General features: G+C 38.6%; 1 protein-coding gene across 1 annotated transcript; it reads right to left on the bottom strand.

The window, feature by feature from the left end:
- Positions 1-11,169: 11,169 nt before the first annotated feature.
- Positions 11,170-14,024, bottom strand: evx2 (even-skipped homeobox 2). The gene is made up of 3 exons (XM_031297214.2): positions 13,102-14,024; positions 12,402-12,631; positions 11,170-11,926 (listed from the first exon to the last, which is right to left on the bottom strand). Exons 1-3 carry the CDS (start codon positions 13,493-13,495, stop codon positions 11,312-11,314), a joined length of 1,239 nt encoding a protein of 412 aa, XP_031153074.1. The 5' UTR covers positions 13,496-14,024; the 3' UTR covers positions 11,170-11,311.
- Between the last annotated feature and the right edge of the window lie 4,763 nt (positions 14,025-18,787).

Raw genomic sequence — 18,787 nt, 5'->3', positions numbered from 1 at the left:
TGTTGTTGCATTTCATCTAATGAAGGTATTCATCTTTGTACTTGTCCAACTTACAAGGAGTCGTCATTGCAGCTCTTGGCAGCCATGTCAGCCAGTCCTACACAAGAAACATACAGGAGCAGTTGGGCCAGTATCTATAGTGATGTTACATGCTGTGCCCAAGCTTCAGAGTATGTGTCAAGTAATCCAGTGAAGTTTTCAGTGAAGCGCAGTATGAATAGCAGTATGTTTATTATTGATGCACCTGAAGCCCTAACAGAGTTGAGAAAGTATTGTTCCTGATTAAAACAAATAAAATCTCTTCTCTACATCATTTTCCTAGTTACACAAGCATTCACTGCCATCTGCCAAGTTTAAATACACATTCACTGCCCTCTGCCCGGTTAAACCCCTGCCACTTTCCAGTTTTAGAACACTAATATTGCCACTTCTGCCATTATTATGAAACAATTATTTACCAAAGGACTGGTTACACATTTGATACATTACAAGATGGATACAGTTGTTATACAATCATAAGCTTAAAGTATATTTATCAAAAAAAACACCATATCGTTAGCCTCTAAATGGATTACATCAAAATTAACTTCTTTCCTTTTTTTCATCGACAGTGTTATTCCTTAACTGGTGCAAAATATAGTATATCACAGTTGAGATCATTTGTAACATATCTGCCTGTTTTACACTCTTTGACCAACAGGTGGTTTTATGTGCACAGCCTGGAGAAATGAACCATTTTGCTAACCAATTCGCTGGAAAGGTTCAATGCTGTCTATCTATAGTTGGATGGTAAGCTAAGTACTGCTAATATTGTTGTAATATCAAAGCATTGTCTTACTTTGTTACTCACTTGTTAGCTCTCTTGTTCTCAAGCAAAAGGTTCTGCAGAGGATTATCTAATCTAAATACTTCCTGGTTCTACCATGTTTGAGCAGCATGGGTTGAAACATCTCTATTTTTGACAAAATGATTTTTCCTTGAGCTAGTGGTTACATAGACATTTGTCTCTGTAATTTCTATGCCATTTGTGAACACAATTGTAAATTGATATAGCTAAATTGTCTATTTATGTGCAAGAATCTGGTGGTTTGGTCCAATCCTGGTTAGGTACTGGGGTGGTTGAGCAGTTGCTTAGGTTTGCTACTTTTCTGCTGTGTTGTTTTGCTACACATACAATAATGTTCCACACAAGAAATAAACTAATCCTTGAATGTCCCTTTCTTGCTTATCTTTAAGTAAAGGCCACCATTTTGTCACAGTGCTGTGATGTCACACTGGCCCAATGCTTCAGGTAAGCAATAGCAAGGAACCCTAGCTACAAATGTATGATGTTTAAACTTAACATGGTAAGTTACATTTTTCGGATGCTGCACTTACTAGATGGGTTGTATTTAAAACAAAGATATTTATATTGTTAGCTTTCTAATGCTTCCTAATGTTTTACTGACATTGTTGTAGTAGGCCCAAGTTCCAACAGTAACTAGAGCCACTTCCTGTGACCACAGCATGAGTAGGCACAAACTTTGTTGTGGCTGGCTACTGTATGTCTGGCTGGGGGTTGGCTGACTAGCTATACTAGCTAAGTTCATAGCAGTTTGCAAGTATCAGTGAATAGTTTTGTGACAGTTCGGCAGTTATGTCAACATGAATGTATTTTGGGTTTATTTTGTGAAAAGATAAAGCAGTTAGCTTGATGATGATATCGGAACTTTAGCATTAGTTTGATTAGCTAGTTAGCTAGCTACAAATGGTATTGTCATTTAATGGGTAATGGTCAATAATATGGTAGATAAAACACACACACACACACACACACACACACACACACACACACACACACGTATGTCATTGCAGCTAATGCTAACTAATGTAGCCTAGTTAGTTATCTACACTGATTGTCAACTTTAGCTTGGTCTGTGCCTGGGATTTTAGCTATGACTATGGCTGTACTTATAACTTTTGACTTACTGTGACTGCTACACATGTGGCTGTTGTGATTTCCAAAGCTGCAACACACATGATGTATCATTAGGTATGTGCTGGAATCGTACTGGTACAATCAATTGTTATGGTTTCGTTCTTGACTAGAGTTACTTTCTTAGGTAGGCCAGTTTAATGTGAGTAGCCAGCCAGTCAGTCATATTCTACAGCCATAGCAGTAGTCATAGCCACAGCTACAGCCATAGCTATGACTGTAGTCATAGCAAGTAGTGTTTCTGTCCCCGAACCACAACCTGGCATAAGCAGCCACAGCAAATAGTATGGCAACTCCCACTACTCATCACAAGTGGCTGTAGCTAGATATTTGTAACTTGCTGTCTAACTACACAGTCAGTCCTTTCTAAAGCACTTTTTGTATGTTCACTTTTAGGAATCCATGGTTTCATCTGGTTTCCATGCAGAGGACAAGAAGGTCTCACTACTTTAACATCAAGTTCATCACTTGGGGGTGAATATCCGGAAAGGATGATGTGCTGATGTGGAACCAAATGCATCCACGGCTAAAATGGCGGCACAAAAAGAAAGGACAGCTTCTAAGTTCAGGTATGTCCTTTAAACTATGCCTTTCAAGATGGGTCATAACCATGCCTTTGAAGGTGTGTCTTTCCAAAGTTTCCTCCAAGCATTGTGGAGAAATGCAGCCTTCTTTTGCACAAAATTGAAGGACCCAACTGCCGTATTATTTGCAGTCCTTGGTAACTCACAATAGAGTGCTTTTAGTGTCCTGTTGATTATGCTAACTATGGAACTTCCGTAATATAGTGTTGAGTACTCTTAAAGGGATATTTCACCGCTGGAAAGATCAATATGTGTTAAATTGGGTCATTTATGTAGGAGAAATGTGACATTTTTTTAGAAGTTGGTGCCTTCTAGACCGAGAAAAGCCACAAAATGTATTTTTGGCTCATGTGGATGAAAGACAACCACTCCCAGAATGCACTTGCTTCACTTCCCTACGAGTCCACTCCCAAGCCATGCCTACCGTTTACAGACATAATAAACAGTGAGACAGTCAAGTCAACTCAAATGTGTTTTATTGTCATTTCAACCATATACACGAAACGGTTCACCGTGGCTGGTGTTACACATTTAAAATATATGAAAACGACATTATATAAAAACGACGTACGAAACAGGCTACATTTAGTGCACACACATTATAGGCTCCGTAAAGTTCAGCTTACGCATTGGTAGCATTAGCGCTTGGTGGGATGTAAACACCGAGTACAAACACAGCCGTGAATTTGCGTGGAATGTATGTTAACAAGAATGTTAACAGTCACAAACTCCACCAGCGGTTAGCAGTTAGTTGGATACAAGCACCCCATTTCTGCACCAGTTCGTGTTAACACAGCCCACCTCCACGAGTCTTACCCGATAGAGCAGCATCTGCTCGGAGGGCTAGCAGGCCTGGTAGCTGGATAGTCCAGTACACTGTTGTTCAGCCATGTTAACACAAAAATAAAAACACAGCAGTCTCTGAACTTGTGTTGGGAGTTTCGGTTGAAGTTGGATGTAGTTCAGTTTGTTGTCTAGCAAGCAGAGTGGATGAGACAGGTGGCCGGCTAGCGTTAGCTTTCCACCCAGCTCAAACTCCTGTCCTCGTCCCGCTTTTCCGCTATCACGCACACCGCTTTAGATGTCCCCTTACCCGGCTAGCGGCATCTAGCGACACCGCAGGCTGAGGTGCTGGTCTCCGTAGCAGGCGAAGCCTGCGTAGTGTGTCGAGTATTCCGTCTGTAATAAAGTTTCCTGCATATTCTCCTATCTGTACCAATGTATCCCGGTGGTACACATGTGCGGTAGTTTGAATGTTGTATTGTTGTAAAAGTTTGCTGTCTGTCTTGCGAAAATACTACCGGGTTTCTACTGATACAAAGCTTAATGCTAATCGGTGAAGTATCTCTTTAAAGTGCTCATATTAAGCTTTTTGCCTTTCCTTTATTGTGTTATATATCTTTTTTGTGCATGTAATAGGTTTACAAAGTGAAAAAGCCCAAAGTCCACCCCAAAGGAACTTACCATCTCCAACAGAAAACACTGTTCACAAACTGCTCCAAACAGCTCTATTGTAGTCCAGCCTTTACTTCTGTGACGAACGTTCGTCACTTTGTTACACATGGTATAATGCTCGCCTAGCTGCTAGCGTGGCTTGCCCTCATACTCTGCTCTTGACTGGGTAGTAGTCCTTAGCTAGCTACTGCGCATGTGCAACTCCCAACAAAGATGTTACAGAAGTGAGATGCCTCACTCAGTAGCTAAAACCTAGAGCTCAACACACAAAAGAAAAGAGGAGCTGCAGCAATGTGCAGTACAACAAATATATGGTGTTTTTTGAAAATAAACCCATGTAAACCTATTCTGATATAACCTCTAAATACAATTATAAACCTAAAAATGAGCATAATATGAGCACTTTAACAAAATTATTTTACTTCTTTATTGGAGTACTGTGAAAAATGGGTAGTATGTGTATGTATGTGATGGCTCTGCTGTTGACATCTAAGAGGTTGGAGGTAAGGAGGCCAATGGTTTTGGAGTGTGAAACACGGAGCAATTTGTCCTTGCATTCTAAGGAAACAGGGGGAACAGTAGAGTAATATGGACTGAATTATGGTTTTGTCAAGCAGCAATAGAAGTTGGGAGAGCAACAGAGGGTGCTTTGAATTTACCAACAGGGATCCCATGGTCTTGAAAAACCTGGAAAAGTAATTTTCCAGGCCTGAAAAAAGTCATGGAATTAGTGTCATCCTTGATAGTTTTGTAAAAGTCATGGCATTTTGTTGTGTTTAATCAAATTGTTACAGTAATCTTCTATGGCTAACCTTCCACGTAATGTAACATAACGGGCAAATTTATTTTCTGTAGCTGTTGACTTAACATAGCTCTAATATGCGTTAATGTGTGACAACTTTGTGTTTACTATCCCTTTACGTACATTCCCTAGTTCTCCCCGTGTTCCGTCTCTCCTTCCGTATATGCCATCTGAAATTATGTTTAAATAGTTTAAATTTGATATGTTTGAATAATGCCAGGCAATAAGTGTACATTTATTGAAATGAAATATTATGTAGTCTGTAGGCTATATACTGATGATACTCAGGCTACTTACGTAGAGCATTGACCATTAAGGCTGAGTTCGACCCAGGACCCTTTGCTGCAGGTCTGCCCTTTCCTCTCTGTCGACAAAAGCATAAAAATGTCTAAAATAATCATTAAATAATAAAATGCACTGATAGTACAATCTTTTCCATTTCTCCTCGCTGTAGGTGATGTATTAATTTGTAACAGTGGGGTTGGATTTGTCTCGTATCTACCGAACCGTCATAAACAACTCTTTTGGCTTTTAAAGGGCGGAACTTAGAGAAAAAGGCGCAAATACAAATCCATCTGCTGCTTCAGCACCATGGACAGCGCCATGGATTTATTAATACACAGCACAGTTAGACTACTGATATTTCAGAGCCATGGTCGGGGCCATACATTCTAATTTACAAATTTATAAATTTATATACCAAGTTAGCTTTCCTATAGAGTGAAAATATGTCAGTGAGGAAAATAAAAAAATCACAGGGTTTGTGGTTGTGAGCAATGTTTGCAAATTTACGACTTATTTAGGGCAATATTGGATTTTTGAATCAATGTGATCAGTTTATTATTTTTCAGGTTTTTTAATTCAGATATGTAATCCCATATGGTTATTTCATCCAGAAATTATTTCTCAGTGGATTTTCCACAAAGTATCACAATTTATACCTATACTGCAATATAAAACTATATATACTTTGATGTCAAATTTTACCCATATCGCCATACCCTCGCCTCGGTCAAATGTTTTTCTTGCTACAGTATATCCATCTTTTATGGTAAACCACTTATGGTGACCACTACATACATATTGTGATAATGACCTGTATGACTGCTTTTAGGAAACTCTTTATTCAAACCAATGTTTTTAACATATTTATAATGCAATGCAACACCTGAATGGTTGAATATCTGGAAACAGTAAAGCTGATACAAATTAAAAATGTTTGTATTCATTACTTATTATACAAATTTGAACCCCTTGAAGTCAAAAGCCCTTCTGTTTTTCACCTCAAAACAATTTTATGTTTTATCATTATATTATTATTTTCGTATTGCTTTTCAGCTTTGTATTTCTCATGAAAGTATTCAGGGACAGATCAGGTAGATTTGAAAAGCCTTGATCAGGTCAAAACATAAGAAATAATCCCTGCATACATGCAGAAGGAGATGTGTCATTCCTAAGCACTCTCTCCATTTTGACTTTAACATCAAATTCAGAAAACAGGTAAGTCCCAACAGTGAAGTGGTCACTGAGGAGAAGCATTCTCTCCGCATCTTGTGGAAGAAAAAAAAAATGTAGCTGCACACTTGTTTTAGTCCATCAACCTATAAATGTTGTTGAGAGCACATATTTAAACATACTTTTATGGCCACAAGCTTCAGAAAAATCAGGATCCTTTCTTATCTTTAGGTTTATTGCTATTAAGAAATACTCTTACTGGTCTTTTACATAATCCTTGAATAATTCAAAGCTTCACTTCTACATATTTTGTCAAACTAAAATCTGAAATAAGAAACCTCTTGTGACCTAGACTCATTAAAGAATTACATCAGAGAAGGGTCAAAACATATTGACTGTAATGGAAATTATGCATACTGGCAAATGCTGTGTCAAAATAAAAGTATACTGAAATCAAAAGTGTTGACTTTTAATCCAGATCAATGTGATCGAATTATATTAATTAAAAACCGGCCTGAAATCACTCTGACTTTAGAAGTTTTGATACCTGCAGACGCAACCAATAATGGTATTTTAAGATTATAGCAATTAACAATGGGATTGAGTTGTGTGTGCTTTTGTGATAGCACCACTTCATCTACATTAATTCCTATGAGAGAGGGGCAAAGTGGAGCTCATTGAGACTAAGAATTGATACAGTGGAAAATCGAACAGGCTTGGTGACAACTTGATGATTTGATGTTAACGGGTCTCTAGTCATTTCAATTTATTTCAATGTATTTTCAAGTGTAAAGGTTCTTGTAAGTGATAGTTTTGCACACATTCAGTTGCACCAGAGACTAGACACCTGCAGACCTCATTTTTCACAAACGATTATAAGACTAAATATCTGTTGATGGGACCAAAGACGACCAGAAATACTTTCTTACAGAAAAAATAAACTAAAATAATAATGCTCTAAAAAGTCTTTTTTTGTTTACTGCTACTACTAAAATTAATGTTTTACTTTTTTTAACTTCTCAAACACAATATCAAGCAAATATCAAACCAAGACACAGAAAAAGACCGAAGAATAGCAATTTATTGCACCACCTTAACCGTATCCAGAGCTTATAGGTCACAACAGGAATTGGTCTTTAAACCAATAAAACCAATTTCCAAAGATAATTGAGAACATGTTTCAATACATATGCATGAAAAAAGGATTTTCCATATGACCGACTCACATGCTCATGTAATTGATTGAGGGGATGACCCGTTATATTAAATGTTATTTGAGAACCATCACAACGCGCAAAATTGCAAATTGCCCAGCTTGTATCTGAATTAATACCTCATTCATCATCATTATGAGTTGATAAGTTAATTTAACCATTTCATTCTGTCTTAATGAGCTATAGTTGAATTAATGTCATGTAATATATGAAAGTAACATTTGAACAGAGGCAATGATTTGAGACAAACAGCGCAGAGACTACTTTAGAAGCATAATGGTGGCATAAATCTCATCAGGCTGCAGTTCGTGTTGCATGTTTACCTTATATGTTTGGGAAAATATTCTAAATAGATGTGAAAAATCCCAACCTGAAGAGGATTTTAGGTGTGAAGTGCTGGTATGCTTTTTTTATATCAGTGTTTGAATAGTTTTGATTGATTTCAGTGTTTGATGTAACAGCTGGTATGTCAGTTGTAGATACTGCACTGCATCAGATTAAAATGTGGGGACAATATGTTTTAAGAACTGAGCTACCTTGGAGTGTTCAGTTGATATAAGTTACTGCGTTTAAAGCATTTATAGGAACAAAAGAACTATATGTGGTGATTTTAGTTAGAATAACGTTATATTTTAGTCCTCACTTGGCTCAGTGAAGACCCTACTGAGCTGCCAGTCCTTCATCTGGCGTTGAGTGACTGCATTTGACCATTAGGGGTCTTTCTGTCTTTTAGTTCCACCTTAAATGCGTTTTGGCCCCGCTTGCTCCCTGTAGTTTAGGTTTTTTGTCCTCCCGCAGCAGCTGTCACCCTGCATTACTCGCAGTCAGCTAAATGAAACATTATTCTAAACATATGCATCGTAATCAGTCCGGTCACACTTACAAGAACACGCGTTAATAAGGCAATCAATCACTCTGGAACAAGCAAGTTGTTCTGTAACAGCTCATAAACAGTGTGTAATGAAGAATTGGAGGTTAGCATGACACGGCGCTGATCAGATAATCAATGTCAAAGATGCGATGAATGTCAGTAAATGTAGTTTTCATGTCGTTTCTATAAAATCCTCAATTTACAACAAGCAGTTCAATTACCCTGAAAATACAGTCAATTAAATAGAGGTGATTGGACAGTAGGGGCAGGATCATCGATCTTTGCATTTCTATCTCGCTGGTGGACATTTAATTTGGTTTTTCTATTAGCACCGAAATAAAGAAAATATAAAATATATTAAACAACCCAAAGATTTATTTTCTTGTCAAAAACCATTCAGCAAAGGTGACAGACAGTCTTCTGCATTATGATGAATTCTTTTTTCAGTCTTGCACATTGGATACAAAACTAATCGTGTTATTGTGGACAGTGTTTTTCTGGCCTCTGTCTTTTCCTTTTTACACCTCCATCTATCTCAATGCTTTTGTTGTATGGGTTGCAACCCTCGCTTTAGTAAAGAGCAAGGAAACATGGTGATACATCACGCCCATATTTGCTGCCCTAATCCTATTTCTTTAATGGGGACGTTCAAAAAAGCAACTTATCTTGAAGTCCTTTGGGGGCATTCTGGTCTAGGCTATATTTTAACCAAGTGCAATTAACGACAGTATCAGCTTGTATCATTTAGAGGTAATGTAAAAATAATGGTAAATTATAGGGCCGGAATGACCCGTGATGGCAGGCCTCATATTCCCTGTAGCGTTCCACGTATTTTTAATTAATGCTGTACAGTGTGTGCTATAGAAATGGTGTTACAGCACCTACATAGGCATAACATGTCTTCATTGTCGGAGTTGAATCTTCTTACAACATAGGCTATGATATATATGTTCATAATATACAGTTTACATTATTGCAAGCAATTAAATTAGAGTTAAAAATTCTTATACTGCAACGAAATTCACGTTTTTGGTTTTGCAGAAATGTTGCAAAGAAGCGAAAATGTGTAAAGATGTTTTTTTTTTTATTTATTTTCCAAGAACAAACACGATCAATAAATAACATGATTTACATTTCATATTGCACAATTTTTTTTTCAAGTTAAAATATTTAAATTCATACAGTCATTGATATTTTAAATACAGAGATATAGAGTTATAACAGAGACCCTAGGGACAAAGGCCAATACTATTTTCATCATTTTAATTTCAGTGCTCGTTTATCAGCCCTTTTTAAAGCCTCTTTTGAGTGGACTATAAAGAAATGTTCTCCATAATTCAGTCTTAATTTTTGCACCCAATATCATGAATTTGCACTATTGGTGAGTTTACAGGCCAATTCGTAGGCTATTTGATGCTCCTATTAGTGTGTACATCCAGTGTTTAAACATTAAAAAAAAAACATTCAGCAAGTCTCACAAAAGTGTTAAAAATAGCCTACCATCCACATTTGATGAAGCATTTTCCAGGGCGATCAATAACTCAGTTTTCAACTATCAGTAGGACTATCCATGATATTTGCAAAATAAGTCACGATTTACAGTTCACATGTTTGATAATTAACATATTGGTGATGTCCCAACAGGAACGAATAAAATAGCACATAGCCATTTTTACAGGCGCAGACAGATTAAAGCCAGGCTGTTTAGCCTGAACTTTCGCCTTGCTCAGTCCCGTCATGTGTCTGCTGAGTGAAGAGATCCTAAAGGGATTACATACCTATATGAAAATACTGGATTTGATGAGGTTCAGCAATGTAAATAAAAGAGATGCTATGTGTCGAGGTATTTATCAGCAAACTAAATTTGGCTCTTTGTAGGCTGCTTTGTGTGTAATATTTTTAAACCCTACATGTGTCATATTATCTTTATACAGTGCATCTGTGTAGCCTACCAGGACTGTCGCTTTGTTCCAGGTCTTTTGTATGTCTAATGACTTCCCTCCGCGGGTTGTTAGCACTTGACAGCAGGTCTCAAAACGAGCAACTTTCTTACAGTCATGTATTCAAAGGAGCTCCATCTAGGTACATGATTGGCAATTTTTGTCATGATCCTCTCATTATTAACATAAAAATTGACACGAAAGACGCGGTCCAAAATTATATGCACCCTTCTAGCTGATTAGGAGGGTCCCCATAGAGCAGAGGCTTGGTGTTGGAGCTATCCCTGCCAAAATATCATGTCTATTAGGCATAGTGAAGAAAGATATGCTGCTGGGCAGAAAAGCAGGACCTTCTGCTGTCTAAATTTAGGTAGCATAATTCGCTCACGTTTGAATCTTAAAAACCAGAGGAGTCAAGGTAACCAGGCTGGGTTCGTCACGGTGAATATTGAAAAAGAAATATGGACTGTGACTGAATGACAGTTGTTGGTGTAATTTGTAGCATTTGTAGCCTATAAATAAATAAATACATTTAAAATGGCACATGAATTGAGGCATAGGGACAGAATGGATACACACCATGGCCTGTTATTTTTCCAAATTAATCCAGCGTAGAAATAGGTCTACAGGCACAACACAAGCTGGCACAAGCTTTTAGAAAAGGTTGTTTGTGAGGTGCAACATTTTCGGTGCTAGTTATTCGTGTGTTTTTTTTTTTTGTTATAAAGAGTATTGTAAAGAGTACTTGTAGAAATTAACCTAAGAGTGTGTGTGTGTGTGTGTGTGTGTGTGTGTGTGTGTGTGTGTGTGTGTGTGTGTGTGTGTGTGTGCGTGCGTGCGTGCGTGCGTGCGTGCGTGCGTGTGTGTGTGTGTGTGTGTGTGTGTGTGTGTGTTTACAATGCTGCCGAATAAACGAATTATTTACCCAGGTGTGGTTTTTAAAGTGGGCCTAGGCCTATCCCCTAAAGTGGGACTAGAGCAAAATAGGAAACGGTCGTGTAGGCTGCATGATGAGTTATCTGTTAAGTGAAGTTTCTTCTCGTTGGTCTGGTGACGGGACGGATGTCTTGCTGAGAACAGCAGCAGAATACGGCAGAAATCCACTCTCGGATCTTTGCCCCGAAGCTGTGCAGGTAAAGTCCCCGCTGGCGCTCCTGGAGCCCAGCGCGCTCGCCGCCTGGCTGCTGTGGCAGCTCAGACACGAACAAGGCCCGGTGGCTGACGGGGCGCTGACCGCCGCCGCCGCTGCCGCTGCCGCCGCCGCCGCTGATGCCGCTGCTGAACTATTCAGGCCTGCGGGTGACTGGTAGAGTCCCGGGTGCCTGAAGCTGCACAGGAGCTCTGGCCGCGAGTAGGGGTGGGAGAGTGCTCGGAAGGTATCGAGGGGACGGATGGAGGTGGCGAAAGGTGACGACGCGGCGCCGGAAGCGGCAGCGGCGGCTGCTGCTGCCGTGACTCCGACGTGCGGGTAGTAATGTAGAGGCATGTGCGAGTGGAAAGGGTAAGGTAGACTTCCTGTAGCTGCAGCGTGCGTCATCATGTAAGTGTAGAAGCTGGGGTCTGCTGGATGGGGCCAGGACATCGCCAAACGCTGCCTTTTATCCTTCATTCTCCTGTTCTGGAACCACACCTGTACACAGAGTCAAAACAAGGCCCATATTGAAGCTGCCATGTTGTTTCCAAGCTCTACATAGAGACCTCTGAATAGTGTGCTTCAGGACAGGCTGATGTCAAAATGTCCTATGTCATTGAACATACAAAATATCAATTGTCATACAGCAGCAGTTAAAATCTGCCAAATAACTTAAAGATGTCAGTTAAATAATTTTCTTTTTTGTGTGTTTAATTAGGCTATTTTAAATGAGTATAGGCTATTAATTGTAGGCTACACATTATGGTGGAATTGATTAGCACCCATGGGGTGACCAATAGCCTAAATAAAAGCGTTATTTTTTTACAGGTTAAATCAAAATATAACACTGCAACATTTCATTAGCAGAAATAATATTTCAGCAGGCCTAGTCCTATTATAAAAATATTTATACCCGCAGCATTACTTTCTCTGCACATACAAGAATCATGAAGATTAATAATCTGTAGCCTACCTTAATCGTAGTCTCGGGCAGATTCAACGCTGCGGCTAATTCACATCTTCTCGGTCTCGAAACGTAATTTTCCCTGTAAAACTCTTTTTCCAGTCTCCCGATTTGTTCTCTGGTGAAAGCAGTCCGATATCTTCTCACTTGGTCGCTATTTGAATTGTTTGAGCCTCCCGATGAATTACCGTTCATATTCTGGAGGGAGTTGGAAGATCCAGAATTGCTGTCTGAAAAACCTAAAAAAAAAAAAAAAGAATAAAAACATACAAATTGTTGTTGATATCGACAATATTGAAATAATAAATGTGTGTGAGCCTGCAGTATATTTGACAACGTAATGGTAATGAGAGAACTAATAAGGTTAATGTAAAATTTGTGTCAAGAGGCAAATTCCAAAAAATGTTTTATTAACATTAGCTGCATTTATCCATTATAGTAGCCTATAGCCTAATAATGAAGATAATAGGCTATATTAACATTGGTAATAATAACAGGATAATAATAGCCTAATAATAGCCTAATGAAGATAAATAAAATAAAGAAAATATTACAAATGATGATAATAGCCTAATTCAATTCAGCATTATTAGCTACGGTTTTTGGATGGAGTAAATAACAACAGTATAACCGCTATATTAGCCTAACATCCATCTGCCTTACAGCAGAAATAAAAAGAAGGTGAACATGGAGTGAAATCAAGTCTTACCTTTGTTGTTTTCCTTGTGCTGGCTCGGGGAGCGATGCGCAGGGCATCCCACCTCCACATCACTGTTAATATCTGAATCTGGCGAAACTTCGGAGTAGAGGCTCATTTTCTTCCTGCTTTCTGACGAGGAAATTTCCGCCGAAGAGGTATTTTCACTGTTGTGGTGTGTACCGAAAATACTGTCAATTTCAAATTTGCCTTTCGTCGGGATGTCCCCAAGATTTCCATGGAGAGAAGCCGAAGTTATTCTCGGGCTTAGCCGTCCGCTGTGCTGAGAGTTTTCCAGGGCCTCCAGCACTGAATTTCCAGGCGTGTCTGCGAGCCTCTTCCCTGCGACGGGACTGTGCAGACCTCTCTCCATCAATATCATCTCTTTTCTTATCCTCTCCATCATTAAGCCGTGCAAGACGAAAAAAAAAAAAAAAAAGTCAAAACGCCACACAACACTTGTCCAGGGGGGGCTGGAGCACCAATGAGTTGTGTCGGAGCTTAAATCCGCATGAAAGTCAGCAACTGTCTCTAAATAACGGTCTCTAAACCTTTTTATAAGCAAGACGCAAAAAATGAAAGAATCTGAATGCAATCGACGAGCGACTGCTCAAAATGAGCCGTGCATCCTCCCCACAGCAGCAAAATGTCATTCATCAAAAGTGGTTGCTGTTCGTTGTTAAAATGCTCGGCTGACGTTGCTCCAATGATCATTTATTGTAACAGGTTTATAAGCAAATAAATAGGAGAGGGCTGTCACTTGATGATGGAGGCGGCCTTCGGTCAGACGAATAATATCCAAGTGGAGAGGAAGAGAGGAGTGAGGAGCGAGGTGCTTGTCCCTGGGTTGATCTCTGAGTCTGTTTTAGATTGCTCTGGGGTTTGGCCTCTTGGGTGAAATTGACAGTCTGATTAATAAAATGAGCGGTGCAACATTTCCCTCTTCATTTAGGAATATTATTATGCTTTGATTCTCTATTGTTTCCCTCCTCTCTGTTCACCCTCCCTCTCTCTAATCGTTCTTTCTTCTCCTGATTTATTTAGACTATATCTTTTTGTTTTTTTGTTTTTTACCATTTGTGCAACTTTAATCAGTATGTGACGTGCATTAGGATTAAGGTGTAACTTTGTGATGAGAGATATAGTATCATTTTTTCCCTAGCTTTTAAGACCATTTTTATTATTTTTTTGTGTGCATTTCATATTTTTCTTCTTTTTTGAGTCTTGCTCCACACAGTTCGTGAAAGACACATTTTGATGTGGTGATAATGGTTGCATTAGAACACATTTACCGACAACAGCACAAGCTTATGTATTAATGCATGTAGAAGTATCTTATTTGTATGTTCTGGTAGGCTACTTTAAAAAAAAACGTGTCTAATAAAAAAAAAAAAAACATTTAACGATCACTGTTACTTTAAATTACATTTTAGTATAGGTAGTTCCTCACATTTTCTTTGTTCATTTTGATCGGCTCTGATGTTAAAATTAAACGAATTAGGCCTACTCAAATTTGAGAGCTTTACTTGAAAATGTTACGGTTTTAACAGAATCACTTATCCGTTTGACGTCATTACCTCTAAATTGAAACCTTTATTATCTGCGTAGTATTTTGGGTATTTATGCTGCCACATGCATGCATCATATTACCGGAGACTCGATGTGTAAAGACAAAACATTCATGCATGGACTCCTGGTTTCTCGATGTGAATTGACTATAAAGGCACCATCAAGAGAATCCTCTGTGCGTCCTCTGGCTCCTCCTGCAGGTTTTAATATGAATTGCTGTCGTTGATATTAGGCGTTGAATGGGAGGTGTGGGCTGTAATTTACCTGATGTCCTAACTTGTGTTTGCCCTGAACACTGCGGGAGCATTTCCAGGCAAGATTAGTGTATGTGGCAATTAATAGATAGATAGATAATATAGTTATTTTTGTTAGGCTTCTGCAAAGCCATTTTAGATGAGCTGGAAGCTGCAAAGAGCCAAAGAGCCACATCCCTAACCTCACACTTTCTGTCCTATTTTGTAATACTGGTGAGTGATATATTGGGATAATCTGCCCTTCCCCAATAATACAAAATATGACTTAATATTTACAAATCTAAGGCTATAGGACCAGGATAAGAACACCTTTGATTTCAATATCAGTCTACCACATGCTCACTTCAATACATTTCAGCTCACTTTTTTTTATGGGGTTAGGGTTAGGGTTAGGGTTAGGGTTACGGTCTAGTCTCATTTAGGAGAATCATGATTTACTCCTCACAAGATTTGACCAATTAATAGCCTACATTTAATAGTTACATGAACCCATTGCTTCGTAGTGAACACTTTTTTGAATGAAAAAAATAGCATTGGACTCAAGTAAGACACTGGTTCACAATTTAACATTTAATGTAATTCGGTCATTTGCATACATGTGCTGGGTTAAGTGTGCAGCTGATGAATCTTTCTTTGAAGAGTTTTACCTTGAGATATTTTTTACATTGCAGGCACTTATTCAGTCCTATAATCTTTTGAAATGTATTCTTGAATTTTACTCTAAACCTTTCTTAAGTTACCATTGATGAGCATGATAGCTCACTAGTCTGCTTATCTTTTCTCTGGAGCAGCTAAAAAATATCTAAAGTGTAAAACTTGCCTTTGATTTGCCACATTTTTTGATTAAAGCTGCATCCAGTGGTAAGTTCATGTGTTTGTATCTATATCACTGAATTTTGCCAGTGTTGGAGCAAAAAAACACATTAGCATTATCTCTGTTTGACTATTGGGTACAAATAAATAAATAAGTTCCTAAAGCTATAGCAAATATTCACTTTCAACATTGTGATTTTTTTTTAAACTAAGTGCATATTTATACATGGCACTCTTACACATACGCTACATTTATACTTGGACAATGAAGTCTTTCATGTGGATGCATGAAGTTGCTCTCAAGCATCTCTTTAGAGGCTGATTCATGGCACAGATGCATGTTTCTTAAGCTCTTCAGTTGAAGTGTTGCACTGATAAACAACAGCACGCTCTGAATTGACCTGTTAAGAGCATTTGAGGTCTATAGATATCTTAAGTTTAAGAATTCATACTGAATCAATCTGAATCAGTGTGGGCGGTAATATTGAATCATGCAGCAGTCTCAGAGTTTCTCAGCATTTAAGTTGGCATTTTTCAGATTTTCACTTGCCATGTGGAGACACCCGTGTGCAAAGTTTCATGGTAAACTTTAACAACATCCTGAGAATTGAGGCTTAAAGGAGGTAGATTTAGGATCATCAGCATCAGGCAAACTTATATTAATTGTATTGGAAGCCATGTGATAAACACTTAATCATTAATCTTTAGTGACATTTGTAAAAATGAAACACACCAGACGGGTAAAAAACTGTGAAGCTGGCTAGATTTCACAAGGAAGTGCAAATCAAAGGGCAATGATGGTCATACATTTAATTTATTGATTTATATGGACAATGCACATTTATCAACATTCATATAAATTAATCCAGCTGGCTGATTTTTAACTGCAGTCCTTTGGCAAGTGATGGGTTCAGAAATTCTCAAAAGTGGCAACAACAGCAACAAAATCAACATTCTTAAAACAGGAAGTAGAAAAGAACAATATGTAATGTAAATGTAGATACAAAATACAGCAATAGTATTCATTCAGTTCATGCAAAACAATATGAAGCAACAAAGCACAAATGAACAATAGGCTACGGTTAGTAACCATACATTGCATAGCAGCCGTAAAAATCAACAGTCCTGGGGAGAGACTTGATCTATGGTACCATGGGGGATCAGCATATAAACTGTTGTAACAAATTAGGAAGAAAAACTATAACACACATTAGATTTTTTTAAATAATCATTGTTTCCACCATAGCTGACTTATATGGGCTGAACTGGCTGTCAATCCAGCAACGATCCCGGAAAACATTTGTCTTCAAATCTTGAATGCCCTAAACACACCCACACATGTTTTGTCAGTTATTCTGCTGATTGGACCTCTTCTCAGATAGAAAGTGGGCGAGCTGTGATGGGAGTTATGCTGTGTTCCAGACACAATTTTTAGCCCGAAAGTTACGACTTCAAGTCACGACTTCAAGTCACGACTCACGACTTGGTAGCGTTCCAGGCAAAGTCACGACAAACCCTTCTAGCTAGAGTTAGCTAGCGGCTACCTAACATTGACGTTAGCTAGCGCTAGCTGATACTAGCGATTTCTAGTCGGCGACATATTTTGGGCTTAATTTAATAAACATAACCTGTAGTAGTACACAATCGTATGTGTATTGTGTTGATTACAATTATGTCTATTTATTTCTATTTCTCACCGTTAATCACCGGCGTCTGTACAGCATCAACAGGGGTCGCCATTGTTGTTTATGTGTGTGACGTCAAAAACTGTAACTGGTACGAGTTCACGGGTATGACTGCCGTTACAGAGCACTTTCACGGGTAGAAGGTTGTGAAAACACGGGTTACGGGTTCCCTCTTAGTATTACTTGATCTCAGTGCTGCATTTGATACGGTCGACCATGACATATTACTAGACCGAATGGAAAACTGGGTTGGCATTTCTGGCTCAGTACTAAAGTGGTTTGAGTCTTATTTAAAGAATAGGGACTACTTTGTGTCTATAGGGAATTATACATCTGAGCATACAAATATGACGTGCGGAGTTCCCCAAGGCTCCATTCTGGGGCCTGTCCTGTTTAACATCTACATGCTTCCACTGGCTCAGATTATGGAAAACAATAAAATAAGTTACCATAGTTATGCGGATGACACACAAATTTATATAACCTTATCGCCAGGCGACTATAGTCCAATACAACAACTGACTAAGTGCATTGAACAAATTAACGACTGGATGTGCCAGAACTTTCTTAAATTAAATGATGAAAAAACTGAGGTGGTTGTTTTTGGAGCAAAAGAGGAACGATTAAAAGTCAGCACTCAGCTTCAAACGATAATGTTAAAAACAACAGACAAAGCCAGAAATCTTGGTGTAGTCATGGACTCAGACCTGAATTTCAACAGCCACATTAAGACAATTACAAAGTCAGCCTATTACCACCTTAAAAATATATCAAGGGTTAAAGGACTTATGTCTCAGCAGGATTTGGAAAAACTTGTCCATGCTTTTATCTTTAGTAGACTTGACTACTGTAACGGTGTCTTTACAGGTCTCCCTAAAAAAAACAATCAGACAGCTGCAGCTGATTCAGAACGCTGCTGCTCGAGTCCTCACTAACACCAAGAAAGTGGATCACATCACTCCAGTTCTGAAGTCTCTACACTGGCTTCCAGTGCCTCAAAGAATTGATTTCAAAATACTTTTGCTGGTTTATAAATCACTAAACGGTTTAGGGCCAAAATACATTTCTGATCTGCTACTACACTATGAACCACCCTGACCTCTCAGGTCGTCTGGGACAGGTCTGCTTGTTGTCTCCAGAGTCAGAACTAAACAGGGGGAAGCAGCGTTTAGTTTTTATGCTCCACATATCTGGAACAAACTCCCAGAAAACTGCAGGTCTGCTGCAACTCTCAGTTCTTTTAAATCAAGGCTGAAGACCTATCTTTTTGATGTTGCCTTTCTTTAAATAACTGTTCATTTCTTATACTGAAGTTGCATTATTGACACTGTATGACAATCTATATAAGCATATAAAGAGAAATTCCTATTTTATCTG

Source organism: Sander lucioperca, chromosome 8, assembly GCF_008315115.2.
Source record: "Sander lucioperca isolate FBNREF2018 chromosome 8, SLUC_FBN_1.2, whole genome shotgun sequence".
NCBI classification, from domain to species: domain Eukaryota; kingdom Metazoa; phylum Chordata; class Actinopteri; order Perciformes; family Percidae; genus Sander; species Sander lucioperca.
This window is presented reverse-complemented; position numbering and strand designations above follow the sequence as displayed.